Genomic DNA, 24,345 nt, shown 5'->3' with positions numbered 1-24,345 from the left:
TGCTGTCAACATTTAACAAGATTTCTTCAACTTGGACTTGAAAGCATAAATAGTATAAACACTTTTAACAGTATAACAGTACTAAACAATTCCAATAGATAACATTGGTGTCATTACCTTTTTGTGGCTAAAATCCGAAAAACGTTGAAAGTTTTCCACTTGTATCGCTAGCAACGGCATTAGACTTGTGTTTTTTTGTCCCAACGTGGTCTTTTACATCGCTAATTCCTCCGTGTCCAATCGAAAAATCTTGTCTGCACAAGGTGCAATTCGCGTAGTTTTCACCCTTTTTGGAACGGATAATTATTCTTCACGGAATGACTGCAGTTTTCTTTTCGGTTTAAGACTCGTTTGCGATGTTTCTCCGGCTGATTCCATGATCGTTCGCTCGTTTGGAAACAATGGCAACAGGTGCCTCGTGCTTGGCAGCGGTGCTATAAATAGCCTCGCGCATTTAAAAAATGTTTTTTTTTTTTAAATTAATGAAAAAACGTATTTTTTATCACTGCAACCGTAACCCGGAATAGGTTGATGAAAACCGTACTAATTACGGGAAAACCGGAGTAGTTGGCAGGTATGCGGTTATGTCGTAAAAGATGAGGTGATAAACCAAGATTAGTCACTGGGTCTTCCTCAGGGTTCTGACTGAACAGAAAGCTCAGGGTCCATTATGGAGCCGCACCAGGAAAAAGCATTAGAAAAGAGAAAAGGTCAGCGAACAGACCTTATGCATTTATACATCATAATATGTTAAAGCATTAAAATATTCAACCCAGAAACAGAAGAGCAAAAAATATGAAATCACAAGAACTTTATTTTAGTACAAAAAACACTGACATATTTACAAGATATATTTTGGGTAAAACAAGAAAAAGATTGGAACAGAACAAAACATGTGGTTAAATCTTAACAGTACTTCAAATGTTAACACTAAGAATTACAGCTGAAATATATATATTTACATACACAACTTTTAAAAAAGTCAACAATTGGCACAGTGGTCTATTCAGAGTCAGAGTCGAAGTAGGTCACAGGCTTCTTGGCTCTGCTGGGCTTTTTAAGTGTGGCCACAGATTTTGGAGCTGTCAATTCCTGGTCCGAAATGTGGAAGCTTTCATCCTCATTCAACTTTGTCTTCTGCAGGAAAAAAAAACATTGACATTACAGAGGATGTCTGTGAGGACTCATGAAGAAAAATACAAAATGAAATCAACTGAAAAAGCATGGAGCCCCTCCGTTAATAAAATAAACAAACCTTTGCCCCTGTAGTTAATTTAGCCTTGAGGCGTGACATGAGGTTGTCCGAGTCACTGTCAGAGTCGTCACTTACGACCTGTTTCCGTTTAGGGGCGGGCTTTGGCTTTGGAGGTTTGACTTCGGCCTCTGAGTCACTGGAGTTAAACGAAGGGATTATCTTGGACACGGTGCTGGACAATGCTTTGGATTTGGTCAGAGCATCCAGGATGGACGGCTGCTTCACAGCTAAAACAACAATTAAAGTGCAAGATAAATGCAGTGACTTTTTGTGTTTGTTATCTTAAACAGTCTTATCACCTTCAGTTTTCTTGGAGGTGGTTGCTTTCTTAGGGGCAGCAGCTTTCTTGGGTGCAGCCGGTTTGCCCTTACGTTGAACTGGAGCCTTCGGTGCAGCCTCCTGCTCTTCTGACTGAGCTGTCAAAATTCATCAAGAAAAATCCATTTCAGACCCACATTTCTCAAGCTTGTTGCATACAAGAACCAACAAAAATACTCACAGCTCGATTTGCTTCCAAGTTGTTTCTTAGCGGTTGATTTTGCCTTCGTCGGTTTTTTCCTGTGTGAGGATAGAAAAAAATGTTGGCTTTGGACACCAACAGGCAGCAGACATTTTTTTTATGTTGTACACTCACACTCGCTCTGGGGCTGGAGAGTCCATGTTACCACCCGACATGATGCTGCTGTCTGGGGAAAAGATGGAGTCGTCTTCGCTGACGACTGCTTCCCCTTTTAGAGCGTGGTTCTTGGCCCTGTCATCAAACTCATCCTCACTATCATCTGACACGATGTACTTGATGGCCGCTGGAGAAACCATTAAGGACAGGGTGTTGAAGTCTTCTCTTGTGTTGTAATAGTCCACTAGCATTTACCTTTAGTTTTGCGTTGGGTCTTTTCTCTGGGGGCAGCGACCTCGACTGACTCCAGGTCGCTGTGAGACAGACTGCTGCACTCCTCTTCGGACTCCAGACTCTTCTTGGTTTTGGCTGCTGGCTTAAACTGAAGGGTGGTCTGTTTGCCCATATTTGATGCTGTAACATTATAACAAAAGCTAACATGTTAACTAACCTGCAATTAGGGATGCAAAAACATAAAAATGTCATCACTTTTCTTGTGACCAAAATGATCACAGTACTGTTGATTGTGCTTAGGGCCGGGCGATATGGCAAACAAAATAATCACGATTATTTTTTATTTTTTTCATATCATCTGATCTTGTTTAATAAAACTTTTTTTTTTTTTTTTTTATTAAAAAGGGGATTGATTGTCCTGTGCAGGATTATAGCATGTAATGTTGCATCCCTACTATTTACCGTATTTTCCGCACTATAAGGCGCATCGGATTATAAGGCGCACCTTCAATGAATGGCATATTTCAAAACTTTGTTCATATATAAGGCGCACCGGATTATAAGGCGCACCTATGTCAACAAAACAGTCAGATAGGTCAGTCAAATTTTATTAATAGATAACAAACCAGCGTTCTGACAACTCTGTTCACTCCCAAAATGAATAAACAGCTGATTTACTCGTGTTACGTAAATCAAACGTGCAATCACAATATAGTAACACGTGAAATAGTGCAGAGCAATAACAATATATCAATAACTCAACGTTGCTCAAACGTTAATGTCACACAACACAACACACTAAATAAAAATGTAAAGCTCACTTTATGAAGTTATAGCTCATTCACAAATCACTCGAATTCTTCCTCTTCAGTGTCCGAATTAAACAGTTGAGCGAATACGGCATCCAACATGGCCGGCTCCGTCTCGTCGAAGTCGTCATTAATGGAGTCAGTGTCGTTGCCGTTTATAAGTTCAGTGACAATTCCTGCCTTCCTGAAAGCTCGGACCACAGATGAGACTGAATCAGCCCAGGCATTTACGATCCACTGGCAGATAGTGTCTCCCTGTCTTGGTGAACGTCACGAGTGTTCGCCTTCTGTCATCCACTGTTCCCACGCAGTTAGCAGTCTAGCTTCGAATGCCCTGTTGACACCAATATCTAGCGGCTGGAGGTCTTTTGTCAATCCACCCGGAATGACGGCGAGTATTGAATTAAGCGCGTAAGCGTGTCTCTTAATGTGATGTTATGAGCTAGCAAATATAACAACTACACTACCCAGCATGCAACGATAGTGACGAGCATGCGCGGTAGCCCTGAGAAGCGTTGTTGTATGCTGGCAGTTAGAATGTGGTTATGAGCACGCTGTGAGTAAACGTTGAGAACTCAGTTAACACGCCTCGTCTGCATTATTTATAATTAGACAGACAACACACTTAATAGGAGCCATTTTGGGGTCTTTACATAAACACACAAATGGAAATGAAACGTCACATATCCCAGCATGCACCGCGCGCTTCTTCTTCTTCTACGGGGAAAAAAGATGGCGGCTGTTTACCGTAGTTGCGAGACCGAAACTTTATGAAAATTAATATTAATATTAACCCATATATAAGGCGCACCGGATTATAAGGCGCACTGTCAGCTTTTGAGAAAATTTGTGGTTTTTAGGTGCGCCTTATAGTGCGGAAAATACGGTACTATCGCAGTGTCTTTTAACAGACATTTACGCTACGTTTGCTTTAGGTAATATATGCTAACATTTTGTTGTTAATATCTATGATATTGTTTACAAGAGGTGCAATGGTGCAGGTAACCCACGCAACAGACCGTACCTCAGTTTTGCTACTTTTTCTGTACATTTTGTGGGGTAAAGAGAACTTTATTTCCCTCTCAAAAGATATTTAGCTTTTTTGCTTGTCATCACAAAGATTCTGCAGTAAACAAAGTATCATTGGTGTACTAAATACTATCGGACTTTTCTTTCAGCAACAACACTTTTAAATGGTAAATCATTTGTATTCTTAAATTACTTGTTTACATTTGTGCTTTGGCAAACGGCAAGTAGTCACCCAGATTGTGGAATTCTTTTAAAACTCAAATTCTTTAGTTTATATTTAATAAAAGTACATTCAAGAGCAGTTTGTATTTAAGGTACCGTACGGTAAAATACATTTCAGGAACAAAATGTTTTATCCACAAACTCGGAAATGATGAGTTTTTTTTAGGACATGTTACATCAGAGTTGAATCTTTGCAGACAAACAAAAAATTCAATATAAAAAAATGCTTTTTTCTGATTAAATTAGTCGGTGTGTTTATTTTCTCAGTCAAGACCAATACAGTAGTTTAGTCAGAAATATATTCTGTGCCTGCAAGCCTTCATTCAGGGCAGCATTACTGGTGAGCTGCAGCAGACAGTGAAACTAAAGTGTGTCACTGAAGTCGATGCTCCTTCTAAAGGTTGTGTTTCAACTTCTATGTTAGTGTTAGTCATATTTCTTTATTTTGTTCTTCTGGGCTGCACTTCCAGCTGTGTTAGGGGAAGAGGAAAACACTCCTGGCAGAAGAAAACATTTAAGTCTCCACATGCACTTGAAATAGTCCATTGCATAGGAAGAGAGTGGGTGCTGTCAAAACGATCATAATTGATTCAGTATTTTGATGTATTTTTTTAAGCGGACGAACTAAAGACAGAAAACTAAATCATTGTTTTGATTAGAAGAAAATATTAATAATAATATCTTATGAAATGTTTGAGGGCTTCTAGAAATCTCAGGTGGCCCAGTGTTTGTCTACTGGTAAGTTTGCCACATACACAGACGCACCACATCACTCTAGACCTCTCTGTCCCGAGAGAGCATTCAGGTTTGTGAGTTTATCACAGTGTGGTTATCAATCACAGTTTTACGATAGTTATATATAGTATTACTGTTTCAAATCAAAACTATCGGGAGTTTTACAAACGGTAATCATTACACTCCTGGTAATCTAGTGTTTCACATACAAAGTCTAATCAGGTCTTATTTTAGGCCATGTCAACACAAACAGGAACATTTTCAAAAACAAATATTTCGGGTTAAAACGATCTCCACCCATCAAGTGTAGTTTCAAAACTGTCTATGTCTACACACAAACACATACATCTGCTGTCATGCAGGTTTTGTCCAATCGGAAGCCTGAAAAAAGCAGCAATAGCTGACTTGGCGGCATTATACCTTCTATTATGTTTATTTTGATGTACTAGACGTACAAGGACATATACATTATATTTAAAACCAGCATGCACGTACACAACCCAACGCTCATAGAATTATAACATGTTCAGCAACATGGTGATATTACATGTGCAGTGAAGTGTACTTTTTTTTGTGGAAATCAGCACGCACTAACGAGCCAAGGAAACCCTTTTGCACGTTTAAGTGCCTAAATCACGCAGACGTGCGTGTGCCACTGCAAAACTCTCGTGGAATTATAAAGCATTTAATCACCGATACAGGGATATATTATATTTGCAATGAAATGTATGTTGTCTTTAACATCAGTGCACACTACAAGGACGCTAAATCATGTTTTTTTAGTTGCTTGGTCGCTTTTTACGTGCGTGCACGGTCGCGCCTGGCTTTTTCTACAAAAATGGAAGTCACACACGTAAGTTAACTTCATATTGCACCTTTCTTATGACACAGAGAAAAATGTTTTGCAAGCCGAAGTTGTCCCATCAGGTGGAGGTTCGACAGCGATCGTATCCAAAACAGCTGACTGTCATGAGCGCTGGTGGGAGTGTCGCAAATTATGTGTCTTTTTTACTAATGTAGCGTGAAAATAGCAGCATGTTTACGTTCAAACATGCAGTAAGTCCTCTTATAGTGTGTTTAAAGCCAGCAAGGCATGGTGTTGAGCTTTGGAAAGGACCGCCCACAACCGTGATGTCATCTCAAGTCTCCGTTTGGGTCGTGTACACGCATAAGCTAAGCGTGAGTTTTGGAACTCTCCACTTTGGCCAGCGTTTTTCAAGACAAAAGAATGCGTGTGGACAAAAGGCCTAAACGCAGAGATAAGTATGCGTTTAAGTATCTGTGTTCGTGTGGACATGGCCTTACACGCATCTTTTCAATTCTGAACCTGAGGATGAGAATCTTTCAACTCACAATCCGATTCACAGTCGATTCTCGCAATATATTATTTAAAAGAGAAATTACAATAAAACCTTTCAACACAACATAGTTACAAAAGTTCCTCTTGACGTGTACATGCAGCAAGTAAGCTCAGAGATGGTCTAAAAATGATTTTTAAAGCATTTATTCTTTAAAAAAATTGCTTCTTGTAAATTATGTATCGATTACGGTAATTAGAATAAATAAGAATCACAATTCAGATGTGAATTTAAGCCGTCACTGTCAGTCACTAACCTCTTTGGGATGTTTTGCTTTTTTTGCTCAATCGGGACGCCAAGCAAACTTCCTCCACTGGCTGTGCGCCCTCCCCATCTTCTCCAAACTCCATCTTCATGACCAAATCTTCAGTCTATAAATGCACAATTGGCAAAACATAATGTCAATGTGACATAATGGTGCACAATCGCACTACTTTTCATTGAAACCATCACTAGACCAGACCTTGACTTTTCTGCCCTTCTTGCGATCTCCTTTCAAAAGGTCAGCCTTCTTATAAGCATCTGCTTTCATGGCACTGGTGATGCATGGGATGACACGGCGACCCTGAGGCGTGGGCATAGTCTCCTGTTTTACCTTAACCTTCTTCCCTTTCACAGAGGTCTTCATGGCAGGCAACTGGTCTTCTTCCTTCTCTTTGGCCTCAATGCGCTGAGCAAAAAGAAGAAGCAGGGGTTAAGTCAAATGAAAAGGTCTAGTTTTAGGACTTAATTATCTGAAGTCATGTGGTTACCGCCAGTTCTTCAGAGAAAACTGTAAGGTCTTCCTTCCACAAGTCAGATGGAGTCTTCTTTTTTAGAGTATTCAGCTCTGTAACCTGCAAATCAACAATAGAGAAGGAAACGTTAAAAAACAAGCAACAATATAAAAAAAGCAACTAAATATTGCAAAAAAGTGCATCACACCTTGGCATCTCTCTGCTTACACAGCTCTTCCTTCTTCTCCTTGGTCAAGAACCACATGGGCATGCTCAGCAGATAGTTGTAGTCCGGGCCACTAGTGTCACCCTCTCCAGCTTCCTCCTGCTCCTCTTCTTCCACCTCATTCTAACGATCAAACATCAGGGTGAGGGTATACTTTATACTTAAAGCATTATATATAAACATTATAATTAGAGCAAGAGGAAGCCGACTATATAAATTAAACTGAAAAGACTATCAAGTTACCTTCTCTTGAGACTGTTTCCAGGCTTTGACTGGGTCGGAGTCATAGCCCATCTCCTGCAGCATGCGAATCAGTTCCTTCTTTGCTTTGTTCTCTATACGCAAGACCCAAATTAGTTAGAATTTAAGTCGAAGTGGCACCTGACACCCTGTAACAAGAAACTAACTCACCTATCACTAAGATGCCCTGGATCTTCTCCAGGATAAAGCGAGCCTGGTTGGTGAGCTTGGCGGACTCCGCCCCCATCATGCCCACCAGCCAGTCTTTTCTCAGATCGTAGTATTTCATCCTCAACTCAAAGAAGTCTTTGAGAATTTGCTGCACCGATTCATACTTTTTCAGGCTGCCCACGTGGTCAAAGAGAACCTGAAATTAAGAGAATTAATGGTTACTGATATCATGAGGCAGGCCCATGATAAGAAATGTACCATGGAATTGCAGGTGAGAGGATTCTGCAGCTTGAAGACTTTATGGAGGCCAGCGGCCTCCACCTCCCGTAGCTTCTCCTCCGTCATCTTGACTACAAATCGCACAGTGGTGTCTGTGTGGTACTCCTTATAGTCTGTGATCAGCGCAGGGACCTTATCTGTGCCATTCAGCATTGGCTCCAGAACGTTCTCCTTGTAAGACTGGATCAGAGACAAATCAAGTGAAGATGTTCAAAGTGAATAAAAAGTTGGTTGCTGCAGACAGAACATTAGATACATTTGCAAACTGTATAATGGTAGAAATAATGTAGAACTACCGTATTTTCCGCACCATTAGCCGCACCTAAAAACCACAAATTTACTCAAAAGCTGACAGTGCGGCTTTTAACCCGGTGCGCTTTATATATGGATAAATATTAAGATTCATTTTCATAAAGTTTCGATCTCGCAACTTAGGTAAACAGCCGCCATCTTTTTTCCCGGTAGAACAGGAAGCGCTTCTTCTTCTACGCAAGCAACCGCCAAGGTAAGCACCCGCCCCCATAGAACAGGAAGCGCTTCTTCTTCTACTGTAAGCAACCACCCGCCCCCGGAAGAAGAAGAAAAAACGCGCGGATATCACCGTACGTTTCATTTCCTGTTTACATCTGTAAAGACCACAAAATGGCTCCTACTAAGCGACAAGGATCCGGTTCATGAAAAGACGCAATCTCTCCATCCGCACACGGATTACTACCGTATTTCACAGCAACTGATATTCCTGTGAACCGCACTGTGGAACGGGAGCACGTACGGTGAATATTCGCACCACAGGGAATGAGAAGTCATCCTTCACTGTGGTTCTAGCTTGCCATGCTAACTTCCACCCATGGTGATATTCAAAAGGAAGACCTTGCCAAAAGAGACCTTTCCAGCCGGCGTCATCATAAAAGCTAACTCGAAGGGATGGATGAAGAAAAGATGAGCGAGTGGTTAAGGTAAGTTTAAGTTTACGCGAAGAGGCCGGGTGGCTTTTTTCACGCAGCTCTGTCCATGTTGATATACGTATGTTTGTGATTGCACATTTGCGTACATTTTGGGAGTGAACAGAGTTGTTAGAACGCTGGTTTTTAATATATTATTAAAGTTTGACTGACCTATCTGACTGTTTTTTTGACATTCCTTTAGCGCAGTTAGATGCGGCTTACAACACGGGGCGGCTTATTGGTGGACAAAGTTTTGAAATATGCTGTTCATTGAAGGCGCGGCTTTTAACCCAGGGCGCCTTATGATGCGGAAAATACGGTACACTAGATTATGAAACAATTTACATAACCATTTCTAATCTTGCAAGTACCTTAATTGTGTAGTAGGTGAGAGTATGATCATCATGTTTAAATGGCAACTAACCTGCGTCCAAGTTTTTACAGGCAATTCAGAGATCTCAATGGTGGTGGAATCAATGATGGCCACCTCTCCGTTGATAATATACTGGTTCTCTGTTAGCTGATTAATTGTGCCTTTGTAGCCTTTGTAATTAGGGAGCTAAGAGCAGGGAAAAAATGATCCTCATTATCCTTTGAACGTTCAAAAGGGCCCCAACCAAGAGTGACTTATTCACCATGGGAAGCGGCTCCTCTCCATTGAGCATCCGCAGAATGTTGGAGACGATCTCTCGGACGTTGAAGTTGGGAATTTTGCTCGCCCAGCCTGTGCCGATACCCTCTGTGCCATTTATTAATACAATAGGGATGATGGGAATGTACCACTCTGGTTCGACACGCTGGTTGTCATCGTAGTTGTATTTAAGCAAGTTGTCATCCGCCACCGAGAAAACAAGACGGGTCAAAGTGCTAAAAGGGATGAAGCATAAATATACAATTATAAAATGTCCTCGATATAATTTCAAAAACTTGCAGTACATGCAAATTATTGTGTCATTACTACATTTGTCTACTAAAACGTAAACCTCACTTTTTGGGGGGAAATTTGCCAATCATTCACAATCCTTTGTAAGATAAGCACACATTTTTCTTTTCTTTGCACTCTAACCAGTAAATAAATTCAAGCAAAAGTCAGCTAACAATGGAGTCAAAGGGAGTCGCTCTATTACGCCCTTTAAAAAACATTCAAACACCTCAATCAAGGTTTTATATGTAATGTAGTAACATGCACATTCATAATAACATGTAATATTTATGTAATTTGCTCATTTTAGGCATACGATGGCGCATTAATTTCACAAACAAATCTCGATGTTTGCGTTTTCCTTCAACACTGAATACTACTCACGGCACACTCCATGAGAGACAACGAACATAAACACTGTACAATGTCTGCTTTCACGGAGATGACGATTGATGGAATGTTCCTATTTTCCCGTTTAGATAAAGAATTAATCATAGTTCTCGGGAAGGGTAAAAAGAAAGCAGGAAAAAAAATGTGATTGCAAAAGAGCCTCTTTTTTGCCATCAACAGGTCTAAGTTGGCTGTCAAAGTTTACCAACTTCTCGGTTTATAGCCACATCCTTCTACCGTCCAGGTGAGAGGCATGATTTATAGCCTAGAATTAACTTTCACCTGCCCAGAGGCGATATAGCAGCTCACCAGCTGATCAATATAGCAGCATAAGCTAGTAAGCTTTCGGTGTTCAATGCGCCGCTAAAACTAGGTCCTTAACATTAGCACTTATAATAACAATATGGCTAATACTTGGTTAATATTCAGGTTACAACATGTAAATGGAGTATTGTTGGCACTTTTTTGATGTTTTTAATGAGTTTGTTGGACAGAATAGGCGCAATGATGTCATGGCTCTTATAACCTCTATTGTTAGCCGATTTTGATTTGCGAGTTAGAATACATAAACAAAGACATGTATTCCTGTCCCTCATGAGGATTGTGAATGATAGGCAACATTACAAAAAAGTGCAGTTCCCCTTTAAGATATCTTTTTAAAAACTAAAAATTTAAATGGGAGTGCTGACCTGAGCATGGTGAAGATGTAACGTGGGCTGGCAGAGTCCTTGCCACCATGCAGCCTTGTTCCAAACTGACCAAGAGGCTGCAACAGGTTCAAGTTGTTGCTACCCACAAAGTTCTGGGCCAACCCAACAATGGTCATCATCAAAGAGATCTGAAAAATTAGGGAGTCAGAGCCTGTCCCATTTTGATAAAAATGACTGTAACTGCCACAGTAGGCCTGGGCGATATGGCCTAAAAATAAAATCCTCTTTTTTCACACAAAAATTCAATGTACGATTTTTTCCCCAACCAAAAAAACAACAACATTGAATCCAAATGACAGAAATAATTCAAAATACATGTTTCTTATATTTAACCAAAAACAAGTAGTTTGAAATGATACTGCATCTTACTCATGGAAAAATTCTAATTTGTATTATGTTGTTCTTTTTAGACCGGATACAAATTTCACTTTTTATGGAATCATTGTCAATTTAATTAAGAGCGTCTCTGCTTGAATAAAATACTTTTAACATAAATGTAGCATTGCACATTTTGCATGCAAAAAACAATCTCCAACATTGAAATCAATAAAGTGCACACTTCAAACTTCTGTCTTGAATAACATACATATCATGTTGTTAAACATTGTATCCAAATAAATATTGATGTAAAACATTGAGGACTATAGTTTGTTACAGTAAGTAAATAACATAAACGCAGCCTTTTTCATTCACACATCTTGGCAGTGTACAAAGTCTGCTTTAGTGATCGCTCTACACATTGTGCTTCTTTCTCTTCATACATACCGGTACCTGGTGTAAATGATTCCACTATAGCAAGCTGATTTTTAGCCCGTAGTTTGTTTGTTGTTGCGTCTTGTTCGTCTCGTAAATACTTATTTCACGCACTCGCCTGGAGGCTTCAGTTTCAGATGCTGAAATAAGTTAGTTATGCTGATGCATTTTTGAAACACTTTTTGCACAGTGCAGTCACTTGTTCCACGCCTGTTGTCGCAAAACTTAAGTACTGACAACACTTTTCTTTTCTTGGGAACAAACGTCTCACTCAAGACAGCGTTAGCCATGTTTTGCTATGTGTTCGGCTAAATAAGTAATTATTTAAATAAATAATAAGTAAATTTAATAATAAATAAGTAAAGCCGAAAGGCGAAAAGTATGGCGGAGCAAGAAGAGAGAGAGAAAAAAAAGATTTTTTTAAACCGTCTGCCACAAAAAACTCGACTATATCGATAAATTACCACAGTAAACATTTTGACAGGACACATTTACAACAAATCCATAGACGGTGCACTTTGTTTCTTATGATTTTAACATTACATATATAGACATTTGGCATATATGTTTGTGGCTCAATATGTACATTTCTGATAAACATACTATTTTTAAAATGTGTAAAACCAATGTGAATAAACCAATTTCCAACCTCTCCATGATGATATGCTGACATTTCTGCCACAGAACCAGCCAACTGGGCCACCTTCACTTCCCGTTTGTCATTTCTCTTGAAGCAACTGTACAGTACCTTCCTCTGGCCTGGCTTTAGCCCTGACGTAGTCCAAAAAAAACACACACAAAAGGGATGTTTTTTTAACTATCAGACACTTTCAGGTGACTGAGGTTTGTTGTAGCGTACCATCCACCATGCAGGGAATGGATCTCTCATTGTCAGAGTTGGAGAAAAGCACCAACTCCTTGTTGACAAAGTCGTTGTAGGAGAGATGCTTGGTGGACTGACCATATAAATAGTCCTAAACACAAGAAACTTGACAATTAAAGAGTTGGCTTGTAAAGCAACTGAAAATAATCATTAAAAGGCAGTTTACCTCAGGCAGGTTGTGCTCCTTTCGCTGACGTCTGTTGGTCATGAAATTGGTGAGCCACTCTTTGCGCTCCTCTATTTTTTTCTTGCTAAAGGCCTAACCAAGAGAGGGGTGTCCACATGAAACTTTAAGCTTACTCTTCTATTTTGTAAATGCAAGCGTTGGAGCACTAATGGTGCAATCATACTTAGCAAGGGTAAGAAAATAAAGTGTGACTTACAAGGGTGATAGCTTCATCGTCTTCAGGCCCGGAGTACTTGAATGGAATACGGTGTTTCTGCATGTCAGAGAAATACTCCTTGGCTTCCTGAGCGGTGCTGGTTCCCAAACCTGAGTGGAAAGAGAAAAAGAAAACATCCAGTAAGAAAGTGCAACAGAAAAAAAAACACTAACCATGACATCAGTCAGGTATAGAGGGGATGCTTACTTGGTTGTGTTTACTACCACACAGGGGTTTATAACAAACCTTTGTAGTATTTGACTCTCCAAGATTTGTAGTTGGACTGGCTCTCTTTCCATTCGTTGAACTCAGGAATACTGTAGAATGACAGCTGGGATTTCTTTAAAGATGCCTAAACACAGACGTTGAAAAAAACTTTTATGTCAAAATGATTGGTGGGTTTCCAAGATTTACACACCAGATGGCAGTGTTGTTGCAACTATGAGGGATGAGAGATACACCTTGGTTCCAATTGTATATTCCTTCCAAATTAAGCCTGAGGCAGAAAGTGATCTTCATACCTTGATGATGGGGGTGATGAATTCTTCCAGGAAGTTGTGGTGCAGCAAAGAGGGCCAGTTGTGGTGGATGAAGTTGATCAGCAAGCCTTTAATGTGAGAGCCATCTTGATCCTGCGACACAAATAATAAATCAAGATGAGTGTTGTTTTTATGCATGTTTTGATGAGGGCTAAGGCTAAACACAAACCTGATCTGTCATGATCATGATCTTGCCATAGCGCAGTGACTTGAGGGACTCTGGGTCACTGTAGTTCTTTTTGTACTGGAGACCAAGGATCTTGATGACGTTGTTGATCTCAACATTCTCCATGATCTGTGAAGGACGATATGCAATGAACGACCAAGTCACGGACACTAAGCCCAGAAAATAAAGACGTGCTAAGGGCAGCAACTGCCGTTAAGTCACAACTGAGGTTTGACCTGCTTATGTGAGGCCTCCCGAACGTTGAGCATTTTTCCTCGAAGAGGAAAGACTCCATAGCGGTCCCTGCCAACCACACCCAGCCCAGACACAGCAAGCGTCTTGGCCGAGTCTCCCTCTGTAAGGATCAGCGTGCAGCCCATGGAGTTCTTGCCACCTGTCAGATGGCACAGGTGTTGCATGATTTTGGCTCGTCTGTCTACACAGCAAGAAAATGTATACCTGCATCGTTGGCATCATCCAGCTTGGGTACCCCTTTGATTTTGGTGCATTTGACTGCCGAGCACTTCTTGTTGAGCTGCAACTGAGCTTTGAACTTCACCCAGTTCATGATATTTTCCACAATTCCGCATGTGGTGATCTGTTATGGAGAACACGGAACAAAGATGAGTTGGAGCACCAAGGAAAATAGAGCAGTGCTGCAGATTCACAGCAAACACCTGTTTAATGAACTTGTCACTGAGAGGGCAAGTGGAGCCAAAGCTCTTCTGCTGCAGAGTCATGTTCTCTTTGGTCTGGGAGTCAAATGTGGGATTCTCAATCAGACAGTTGACAAACAGCCACATGTGGGTTTTCACCTGAATGAGGGATGGAGGAGAGTCTTGAGATTTGTTCACACAAAAAACAATCACTTTGGAATGTGGACGTGTGTTTGTGTGACAGACCTGGAAGGGCTTAACAGCTACGCCAGCCTTATTCTTCTTCTTCACAATATCAATTAGCTTGCTAACCACCTGTTCACCCACATAGTCAATGTGCCTTCCACCCTAAAGCCCAGAGGAAACAGTGCTGCTTTATGACACAATCAAAACTTACAAAACAGTCTGTAACGTACATGTATATAAATGGATTTAGAGGTTATCTAATCCAGTGTAACATTACCTTGGTTGTGGCAATGCTGTTGACAAAGCTGACTTGCTGGAATCCCTTCTCGCTCACAGTGAGACAGACTTCCCAGCGGTCGTTGACAACCTCGTGAACCACCACAAGCTCATGGTCTGTCTCGGTGACTTTGTCCTTCAGATACAAGCCCACATAGCCGCGGAAATTTGTGACCTAGGGTGCAAGGTGAAGAAATAAGATTTGATGAGAAGATTAAGTGGAAAACAAAACTATTTCTTATAGCATGATAGCGGAACAATAGATACATAAATAAGAGACATCAAGTTAGCGTACAGGCAGTCTCTTGCTGTTGAAGAACACACGGACACCCTTGGTGCATCCAGCAATGTCATAGGCCCTCCTGGTCATCAGGGCCACTGTGTCTTTGTCCAGGACACTCATCTTAAACTTTGTCAGATCTGGCTTAAAGGTGATGCAGGTGTACTCATCTCCGTCAAATGGTTTGATGGTAGCATCCCCTGTCCTGCCCATGTTGTCATACCAGGTCTACGAAAAAACATGCACATGCTGTTAGGATCATTTTTCATCACAGACACATTGAGACTAAGCTACTAAGATCCAAATAAGTACGAAGTAAAAAAAATTGCATGTACAATGCAGTTTTGCAAAAAATACTCTTATATGAGCTATAGTGACTCATTTTTGAGCCTGTTGGCTGCAAATCACCTCTTAAAGAGGAACTATTATGCTAAACAAACTTTTCTTACCTTTTGGTACCCGTTTGTGTGTATTTGGGATCTGCATAAGCCCCATATATTTGAAATCAAACCATTGAGGCATGGCGGAGATACTTATAAAACAACCTTGTCTCCCCTCATACTATGTCAACAAAGTTTTCGTAAATTCTATTTATAGCCTCACGCTTGTGCACGGGGATAGATGGAGCGTCTACTCGCTTACTGCGGTGAAGGCTGCAGGCTATTTAGTTTGAAACTACTCTTCAGACACCCAGCCGCTATACTAAGTTAGTCGACACAAGCTATGGGGAGAGTCACTTTCAAGCCAAGGAGTAGCTAAACATTTGACACCTAGCAAGCAGCAGAGGAGCTATCTCTAGCTACTGTGCTAAGTCGCTAACAAAACTGGAGTAGTGATAAAAGTCGCTACAAAAAGAGATTTAAGTTTTCAAGCAAATTGGTGTGTGTAAGTAAAGCTATAGTCACTCACCGAAGCATCAGAGAAGCAAACGTAAAAGCCCTCTACTTCAAAACTCAAGATAAAGGTGACACTTAAAACTCTGAAGTACCGCTCTGCTTTAAAACACGGCTAGCCAAAGGTGGCGATTAGTATTAACACATTTGCTTCAAATTAAGGTAAACATTTAAATACACAGTTGGACCTGTACAAGGAATTTAAAGAGTGGCAGTTAATGTAGTTAACTAGCTCACCTAGGGCTGGGCGATTTGGCCTTTTTTTAATATCGCGATATTTTAAGGCCATATCGCGATACACAATATATATCTCAATATTTTGCCTTAGCCTTGAATGAACACTTGATGCATATAATCACAGCAGTATGATTCTATGTGTCTACATTAAAACATTCTTCTTCATACTGCATTAATATATGCTACTTTTAAACTTTCATGCAGAGAAGGAAATCACAACTAAAAAAATCACTATTTTTGTCATACGGTGTTGATCTGGAAATGTTTGCCTCTGCATTTTGATGGTGTGGGCGCGTGGCACCAAACGGAGATATTGACGTGCAGAGTAAGCACTCTTCATTGTCTAGCGGGTGACTTTTGAAATGATGCTACATATTAGCAGTGTAGCCGAGTGTCCTGGGTTCGCCTATGCAGTGTACTTATCTAATAAAATAATAAACGTGAGACATTAGAGCATGTTCGGTAGCCATCGCTTCTTTAATGTCAACATCACACACCTCCTTCTACAACCACACACACCCTACGTCACAGCCCTACGGCAACAACTCTGGAGGGACAAAACTCCTCCTCCTTACCTAACACTCCCGTAACTTGGGACACCCTGAACTGTTTGTTACAGAAGTAATGCTACTTTTTATAGCAACGCTTTTGCCCCACTCTTGACAAATTACGGTTGTCTGTTCGACATATTCCCACTTGAAGCCAAACCACCGCCAGACGATGGACCCCCTGCTGTTTTTCTTGGGAATTAATTATTCCTCCATTTGTTACCAGTTTCTCACCTTCATTCTCTTGTATTACCGCTCGAACCACTCCGCTAGCAGCACAGCTAACGTTAGCCATGCTGCTACCTCTCTGCTCGGGGAGGGCGTATACGTATGTGACGTATGTCGTGACAGTATGTGACGTGTGTAAGAAGGTGCACTTGTCTGTCTGTGAGAAGGAGAGACAAGAAAGAGCGAAGAGAGCCTGTAGTGTAATGCCCGCAGCTAAAAACAACTGCGTGAGAACGTATACCGGTACTCGATATCACGATAGTCATTTTCTATATCGCACAGAAACAAACCCGCAATATATCGCCCAGCCCTAAGCTCACCTGCTGTACACATATAGATGCGTAGACGCGCACACAGCTGGTCGGCTTGTTAATTATTAGCGCAGTCAAAACCTCCCACGTAGTGCAAACGAATGAAAGTGAAATGACAGAATTTTGTAACAAACTCCTACATAGTATACAGTGTTGGCGCTAAGAATTTTCAAAATGGGGTCCAAGGGACCCCATCAAGTCATACAAATGGGGTCCAACAGTAAATATTTGGGGTCCCACTTTTTTGTAACCGTTTTGAAAACAAATGATAAAATGTATGCATTATCCTGTTATACCTCACATTCTATATGGTGTTTTGGAAAAAGGTTGTCATTAACGTTACTTATTTCATTAAAAAAATATTACAAAAGAAAACAATTTTTTATGCATATGTAAATGTATTCAGTTATAAACATTCATTCACTTTCTTCTTTCCTTCATGGATTTAAACTTTACCGCTGCCGGTATTTGTTTCAATATTTGTATTTACTTCAGTATAAAAGTGTAAAAAGTTTTTTGCTTTGGTCAGGAAATTATGATAATTGTGTGCCAGGGCATACATGCATATGACAAATTTAGTTGACTATTCTCACCTGTATGTAGATCATCAGTCGTTTAAAAACCGCCATATCTACACTTTCATGGCAAATAATGCCAACAAACTAAGAATTTTGCAAGTTAGTTCAACGTCGTTTAATACAGTGCCACTCAATACTTCTAGCATTTCATCTCTGGCTTTGTGATGGCCATAAACTGCCGGTAAGCTGGCACCATTGGACTTTTGCAGCTCAATCAGGCTTGGGAACTTCGACATGGGAATGTTCTCTTTTGCCAAGTAATACACAGTCCGCAGCTGGCTAATAACACTGTCTTGACTTGCCTCCTCTGCTCTTTTCCCAGCCGATTCGGCCATCTTGTGAACTGATTGTTGTGAGAGTAGCATATTTATGTGTGTGCTCCTTTAAGAATGGCAGTATGTGGGGTGAATGACGTGTGTAAGTGAGTGGGCGAGAGAGAGGAGAGGGAGCGTTAGCAGTTTGTGTGCAGGAGCGCTCGTAGCATCGTGGATGTCTTGGCTTTGTGGAAAACTTAAAGTGTTGTAACGAATCGACTGCCTCATCATTCCGACCCAAGAGCGGAACTGTAGGGACCCACTGCCGGGTAAAGTGAAGGGTGTTACCCTTGACAATATATCGGCCCTGTTATGTAAAACTTTACAGCTGCCTACATGTTCAATATGTCTGTGCAACTTTATTTGTCAAAACTTTATTTAGCCATTCTATTTATTGTTTTGGTAGTATATATTTGAGGCCCCTCCACACCCTCATTAATATATTGTATTGCTTTTAGTTGTGATTTTTATTGAACTGCAAAATGTTGATAAGTGTTTTTTATTGTTAATATTTGTTTTATTTAACTTTGAGATTTAAAAGTGTACATTCCAATTACAATGTTAAAATATACAAGAAAAACAAGTTCATTACATTTGAAAGGATATACATGCATTATTATTATTATGTATTATCAATAGTTAATTTGGTCCCATAAAAATAATGGCAATCATATCATTTATCAGAAATAATTTGTAGGTCACTATATCGTCAAGCAAAATTTGTTATCAGCCCAGGCCTATGTTACAAATACAGTTGGTATGATATGGTAAAATTTTCTGTTAAAATGTACCGTATTTTCCGCACTATAAGGCGCACCGGATTATTAGCCGCACCTTCTATGAATTACATATTTCATAATTTTGTCCACCAATAAGCCGCCCCGGACTATAAGCCGCGCCTACGCTGCGCTAAAGTGAATGTCAAAAAAACGCTGCGCTAAAGTGAATGTCAAAAAAACAGTCAGATAGTTCAGTCAAACTTTAATAATATATTGAAAACCAGCGTTCTAACAACTCTGTCCCAAAATGTACGCAAATGTGCAATCACAAACATAGTAAAATTCAAAATGGTGTAGAGCAATAGTAACATAATGTTGCTCGAACGTTAATGTCACAACACACAAAATAAACATAGCGCTCACCTTCTGAAGTTATTCTTCATTCGTAAATCCTTCGAATTCTTCGTCTTCGGTGTCCGAATTGAAAAGTTGCGCAAGCGTGGTATCCAAAATGGCCGGTTCCGTCTCGTCGAATATCTGCCCAGGCATTTACGATCCACTGGCAAATGTTGGCGTATGTCGTCCGGAGCTGTCTGCCCGTCTTAGTGAAGGTGTGTTCGCCTTCGGAGCTGTGTGAAAAAAGCCACCCGGCCTCTTCGCGTAAACTTCCCTTAACCACTCGCTCATCTTTTCTTCATCCATCCATCCCTTCGAGTTAGCTTTTATGATGACGCCGGCTGGAAAGGTCTCTTTTGGCAAGGTCTTCCTTTTGAATATCACCATGGGTGGAAGTTAGCATGGCAAGCTAGAACCACAGTGAAGGATGACTTCTCATTCCCTGTGGTGCGAATATTCACCGTACGTGCTCCCGTTCCACAGGAATATCAGTTGCTGTGAAATACGGTAGTAATCCGTGTGCGGATGGAGAGATTGCGTCTTTTTATGAACCGGATCCTTGTCCTTTGTAGGAGCCATTTTGTGGTCTTTACAGATGTAAACAGGAAATGAAACGTACGGTGATATCCGCGCGTTTTTTCTTCTTCTTCCGGGGGCGGGTGGTTGCTTAAAGCGCTTCCTGTTCTATGGGGGCGGGTGCTTTCCTTGGCGGTTGCTTGCGTAGAAGAAGAAGCGCTTCCTGTTCTACCGGGAAAAAAGATGGCGGCTGTTTACCGAAGTTGCGAGATCGAAACTTTATGAAAATTAATCGTAATAAAGCGCACCGGGTTATAAGGCGCACTGTTAGCTTTTGAGAAAATTTGTGGTTTTTAGGTGCGCCTTATAGTGCGGAAAATACGGTAGCCAATATTGACATTTTTTGGAGGCCAACTGAGAACGTGCCTGGTTATGTTAACGTAACATATAATGCTAAGAGTCATTCAAATAACTATAACATATAGAACATGCTATACGTTTACCAAACAATCTGTCACTCCTAATCGCTAAATCCGATGAAATCTTATACGTCTAGTCTCTTTGGTGAATGAGCTAAATAATATTATTTTATATTTTACGGTAATGTGTTAATAATTTCACACATAAATCGCTCCTGAGTATAAGTCGCACCCCTGGCCAAACTATTAAAAAAACGGACTTATAGTCCGAAAAATACGGTATATACATTTTGGTACCAGTACTAAAATATTGGTATTAGAACAATCCAAGCGCACACACAGACTTCACTCCCTTTCTCTCTCTCTCTCTGTATGCTCAGTGCTCCACTCAGCACAAAGCAGCGCGCACAGCCCATCCCCTTTGGGGCATTTCTCAATCTGTGATGAACAACTTTGAATTGATATTTATTTTTTAATGTTTATTGTTGTAGTAAAATGGTTGTTAAAGTGAAGGATTTGTGTGATTTATGAGAGCACCAAACAGACTTATGTGTGTATTCTCTGTATGCGCTGTGCTCGTCGTAGTCATTGTTTTGGCTTGTTAATACAGTGGATTCATCAACTCCGGTATGTTTGTTAGATATGCAGTACTGTTTAGCATTTTAAATTGTGTTCAAAGTGTACAAAACTTAATTAAATGGGACGTTTGTTTTGTTTCTTATGGAGAAAGTTGCTTCATTATGCAAACTTTTCCATTTACAAACCCTGTTCAAGAACCAATCAAGTTTGTAAATCAAGGTTCCGATGTATATTCTGCATGTAGATGAAGGCAAACATATTAAATGAGCTATTTAACAGATGCAATCCTCTGCGCACAAGGTTTTTAGATCAGCTCTGTATGCGCTATCAAATTTGCACGTGTTTTAATACATATAAACCTTTAATTGATCAGGCCAGTTGTGTTACTTTTGCTCTTTACCTGTTTGAAGCACTTCTTTGATTCTCGACAGGCAGTCTCAACCGTGAACTGTATGCTGAAAATGTTGCACAGCTTGGCACCATATCCATTACGTCCACCTATAGGTGAAAAACACACAATACACCTTGTGAACCCTTCCACTCATACCATTATCACTTTAAATCTAATAAAAAATGAGATTTTGTTTTTACAGGATTACCACACATTTGACTGTATGCATCGGAACATATTTAGAAAATAAATGAATCTGACAGCGACAATCTTTGCAGAGCTGTATTAACATTAGAAGTGTGACGATATCAAACTATCATCATATTTAAGCCACGAAATGCATTGATTACTCTTGTGCTTAATTTATGCCACCGTTGTGGAGGACAAGAGCCACAAAATGCATTGCTTACAATTGTGTTTAATTTATGCAGGGAAACTTACACAAGACTCCAATGTGTAAATGAATAGAAGTGGTTTTAATCGAGTTCTTTATATTTCTCTTGCAGGAATATTCTTAAGACTTTTTTAATAAACCGCAAACACAAAATCTTTTATTAGTGTTCATTTGCCCTGTTGTGCTGAAGGAACACATTCTCTTGAAGAGACAGTAATGTCCATTTCTGTCTTAACAGAAAGCCACATAAACATGGGATGGATCTAATATTGTCACATTAATTTTAACTAATTACTACAAATGTAACTGCACTGCAGTTCCCATTAATCTAGACTCCATTTACTTATGATGAAATATAAACTTTGTTTGGTTAGTTTATACTTCACCCCTAACATATGAGGTGCCCTGAGATTCCCAGCCCCTAGTTACCATGTTGACCAGAATGTTTTCCCCCAAGAAACAGGTCTGAAAAGAAAAGGTTAGTAGGTTTTATATTCAGGGTCTAGAGATGTTACATAGAGATACTGGTGGCACCATACAACTTCTCCCCAGGAGAGTCAGAGATTTTCTTTCTGTCACTCTCACGCTAGTGACATTGAAAGATGCAGCCGCGACAGAGACCCATTGGGGAAGATGCAGCCGCGACAGAGACCCATTGGGGAAAAAGTGCCTCAAAAGTTGGGAAAATGAGACTGGAGTCATTGTTATGACACTCATTTTGAGAATGAAGAGTCAAACAAGTGTTGAGCTGTAACAGCATAAGCTTTTTTTTAATTGAAACTACCATTTTTAATTTCACTGATGTTGAAGACATGAGTTTTTGCCTCGACAAAATCATTTTCCCGAAACGGTTTTGGGAAAAAGAGTGATTGTCTTATATTAAGGTCAAAACAGTATTTGTGTGACACCGAGGTACAAATAAAGAGTAAATTATTACAACAAAACATAATAGGTATCTTATTCTAAAAAGTATCTTACCAGTGACTTTTTTCTCATCGTCATCATAGTTACTGGAGGTGAGGAGCTGTCCAAAGATGAGGGCAGGCACATACACTTTCTCCACTTTGTGCTGCACCACCGGGATACCTTTGCCATTATTCCATACACTAATGGTGGTGTTTTCACTGAAAAGAGAAAAAACATGTGCAAGTTCAGTTTGCTGTAAATCAAATGGGGGAGATCCTAATATTGTTGTGTAGAAATATTATACTCACACATCGATTGTGATTTTGATGCAGGACATGCTTTTATCCCTCTGCTTGTTGTCAGAAGCATTCACTGAAAAGAGTGGTGAAATACCTGCATGAGCATGTAGAGAAATTCAAAGCACTACTGCTGCTGCTTACCAAGAATCTCATCAAAAATCTTGTACAGCCCTGGCACAAATGTCACATCCCGGCAGTTCAATCCAACATCTTCATCGTACACCCACATTTGCTATAGAAAAAGGGAAACAATAAGTAAGACAACAACTTTTAAGACTGATACAAACATTATTTTGGGCCAGCAGTTTTACCTGGGTGACAGGTTCAACAGAGCCAATGTAAGAGTCAGGTCGGAGCAAGATGTGCTCCAACTGAGTCTTCTTCTGATAAATCCTTTCCACCGACACACGTTTGGGATCTTTCTTGGTCTTTCCCAGTGGCCTGTTCTCAAAGAAATTCTGCTGTGGAAGCCAAATATGTTCTGTTTTTAAATTGCTTGGGATAACAACAACAATCGGTTATGTCACAGAGGTTTTTTAGTTGTATTTTGTGCAAAATTGTAGTCAACTTGAATTATGAAATATAAATGTTATCCGGGTTTATTCAAACAAAATGTCATTCATACGCGAGGTTACATATAAAGTGATTAATTTTTGGGTCGATTAACATATTTTAATTCAAGTATCACTGACCCAATGCAACGCCATTTTGTGCCTAAACCCAAGATGTGGGACGAGGTGGGTTCAAAACGTTATTCGATTAAACCTGAGGCGGATAGCTCACATAATCAACTTTAATGAGCGTTTCCGTGATGAGCAACGGTTGTGTTTGGCAGTCATTCTCTGAACAAATATTGTAATACTGTAGCATGCAATGTTTTTGAAATGCGATAAAAGCTAACTAGCTAACGTTAGCTAACAACAAAATTGTAGTAACGGACAAGCGACGTCGTTTAATACCTAACAGACACTTACTTTCAACGGTTCAGCCATTGTCTTTTTCTTTCGTTCAATGTTCACGACGATTAAAACTAATAAACTAACTCCTGATAAAAGACGAGTATTTTTCGGAACACACAACACTAAAAGAGCGCTGCCAGCAAGGAACGGTAACTCCGTTTGAAAATGTAGCGTTTGCCTGGCGCCAGTTTTTACAACCAATCAATGGGACGTTTGGAAACACTGGTGTGACCAATCAGCAAGACCGTATACACTTTAAGCCCGCCTTTTTTTTAAACTCGCCAATCAACTTTGCTACATGTTTTAAACCCGCCCTTTTACTTAAACTGCCCAATCAGGTTTGCCTAAGGGTATACAGGAGTCTCTGTGAAGAAAATCCCTTAAAAGGGTTATATTACCTTTTTTTTTTTTTTACACTTAAAACTATTTCTTATGGTCTAGATAACATGTAATGGTGGTTATTTGGTCCGAATTTTGCATACATTATGTTTTTCACACCATCTTCAAATCCGCTTTCTGATCAGGATGCACCGTTTTGTGGGCGGAACAGAGTCTTCTCCCGCCGTGTACCGCTGCGCATGCGCAATTTGCACTTACCTCGCACTTACCATTTAGACAAGATCTCAATGATTCAGTTGAGGGGGTCCCCAAACTTTTTGAATTTGGCTTGGGGCTGGGCT

At 40.2% G+C, this 24,345-nt stretch overlaps 1 protein-coding gene across 2 annotated transcripts; it reads right to left on the bottom strand.

Moving 5' to 3' along the window:
• Positions 1-794: 794 nt before the first annotated feature.
• top2a (DNA topoisomerase II alpha) lies at positions 795-23,839 on the bottom strand. Of its 2 annotated transcripts, none has more exons than XM_061967533.2 (35): positions 23,681-23,839; positions 23,018-23,167; positions 22,848-22,938; positions 22,716-22,779; positions 22,480-22,625; positions 21,117-21,214; positions 14,994-15,206; positions 14,700-14,873; positions 14,483-14,584; positions 14,258-14,395; positions 14,040-14,178; positions 13,817-13,974; positions 13,584-13,709; positions 13,397-13,507; positions 13,122-13,227; positions 12,876-12,985; positions 12,659-12,751; positions 12,469-12,583; positions 12,259-12,380; positions 10,836-10,984; positions 9,470-9,701; positions 9,259-9,393; positions 7,870-8,070; positions 7,612-7,807; positions 7,444-7,535; positions 7,183-7,323; positions 7,011-7,094; positions 6,722-6,928; positions 6,515-6,629; positions 2,127-2,285; positions 1,890-2,058; positions 1,755-1,813; positions 1,555-1,671; positions 1,256-1,482; positions 795-1,137 (listed from the first exon to the last, which is right to left on the bottom strand). In XM_061967533.2, the coding sequence occupies exons 1-35, from the start codon at positions 23,696-23,698 to the stop codon at positions 1,003-1,005; spliced, it is 4,692 nt and encodes a 1,563-aa protein (XP_061823517.1). In that variant the 5' UTR covers positions 23,699-23,839; the 3' UTR covers positions 795-1,002. The 2 variants fall into 2 exon arrangements, with proteins under 2 accessions (XP_061823517.1, XP_072770168.1); XM_072914067.1 differs by having other exon boundaries at positions 23,018-23,164; positions 23,681-23,831.
• Between the last annotated feature and the right edge of the window lie 506 nt (positions 23,840-24,345).

This window comes from Nerophis lumbriciformis, linkage group LG11 (genome assembly GCF_033978685.3).
Source record: "Nerophis lumbriciformis linkage group LG11, RoL_Nlum_v2.1, whole genome shotgun sequence".
Lineage (NCBI taxonomy): Eukaryota > Metazoa > Chordata > Actinopteri > Syngnathiformes > Syngnathidae > Nerophis > Nerophis lumbriciformis.
Note: the sequence above shows the minus strand (reverse complement) of the source record. Positions and strands in the feature narration are given on the sequence as shown.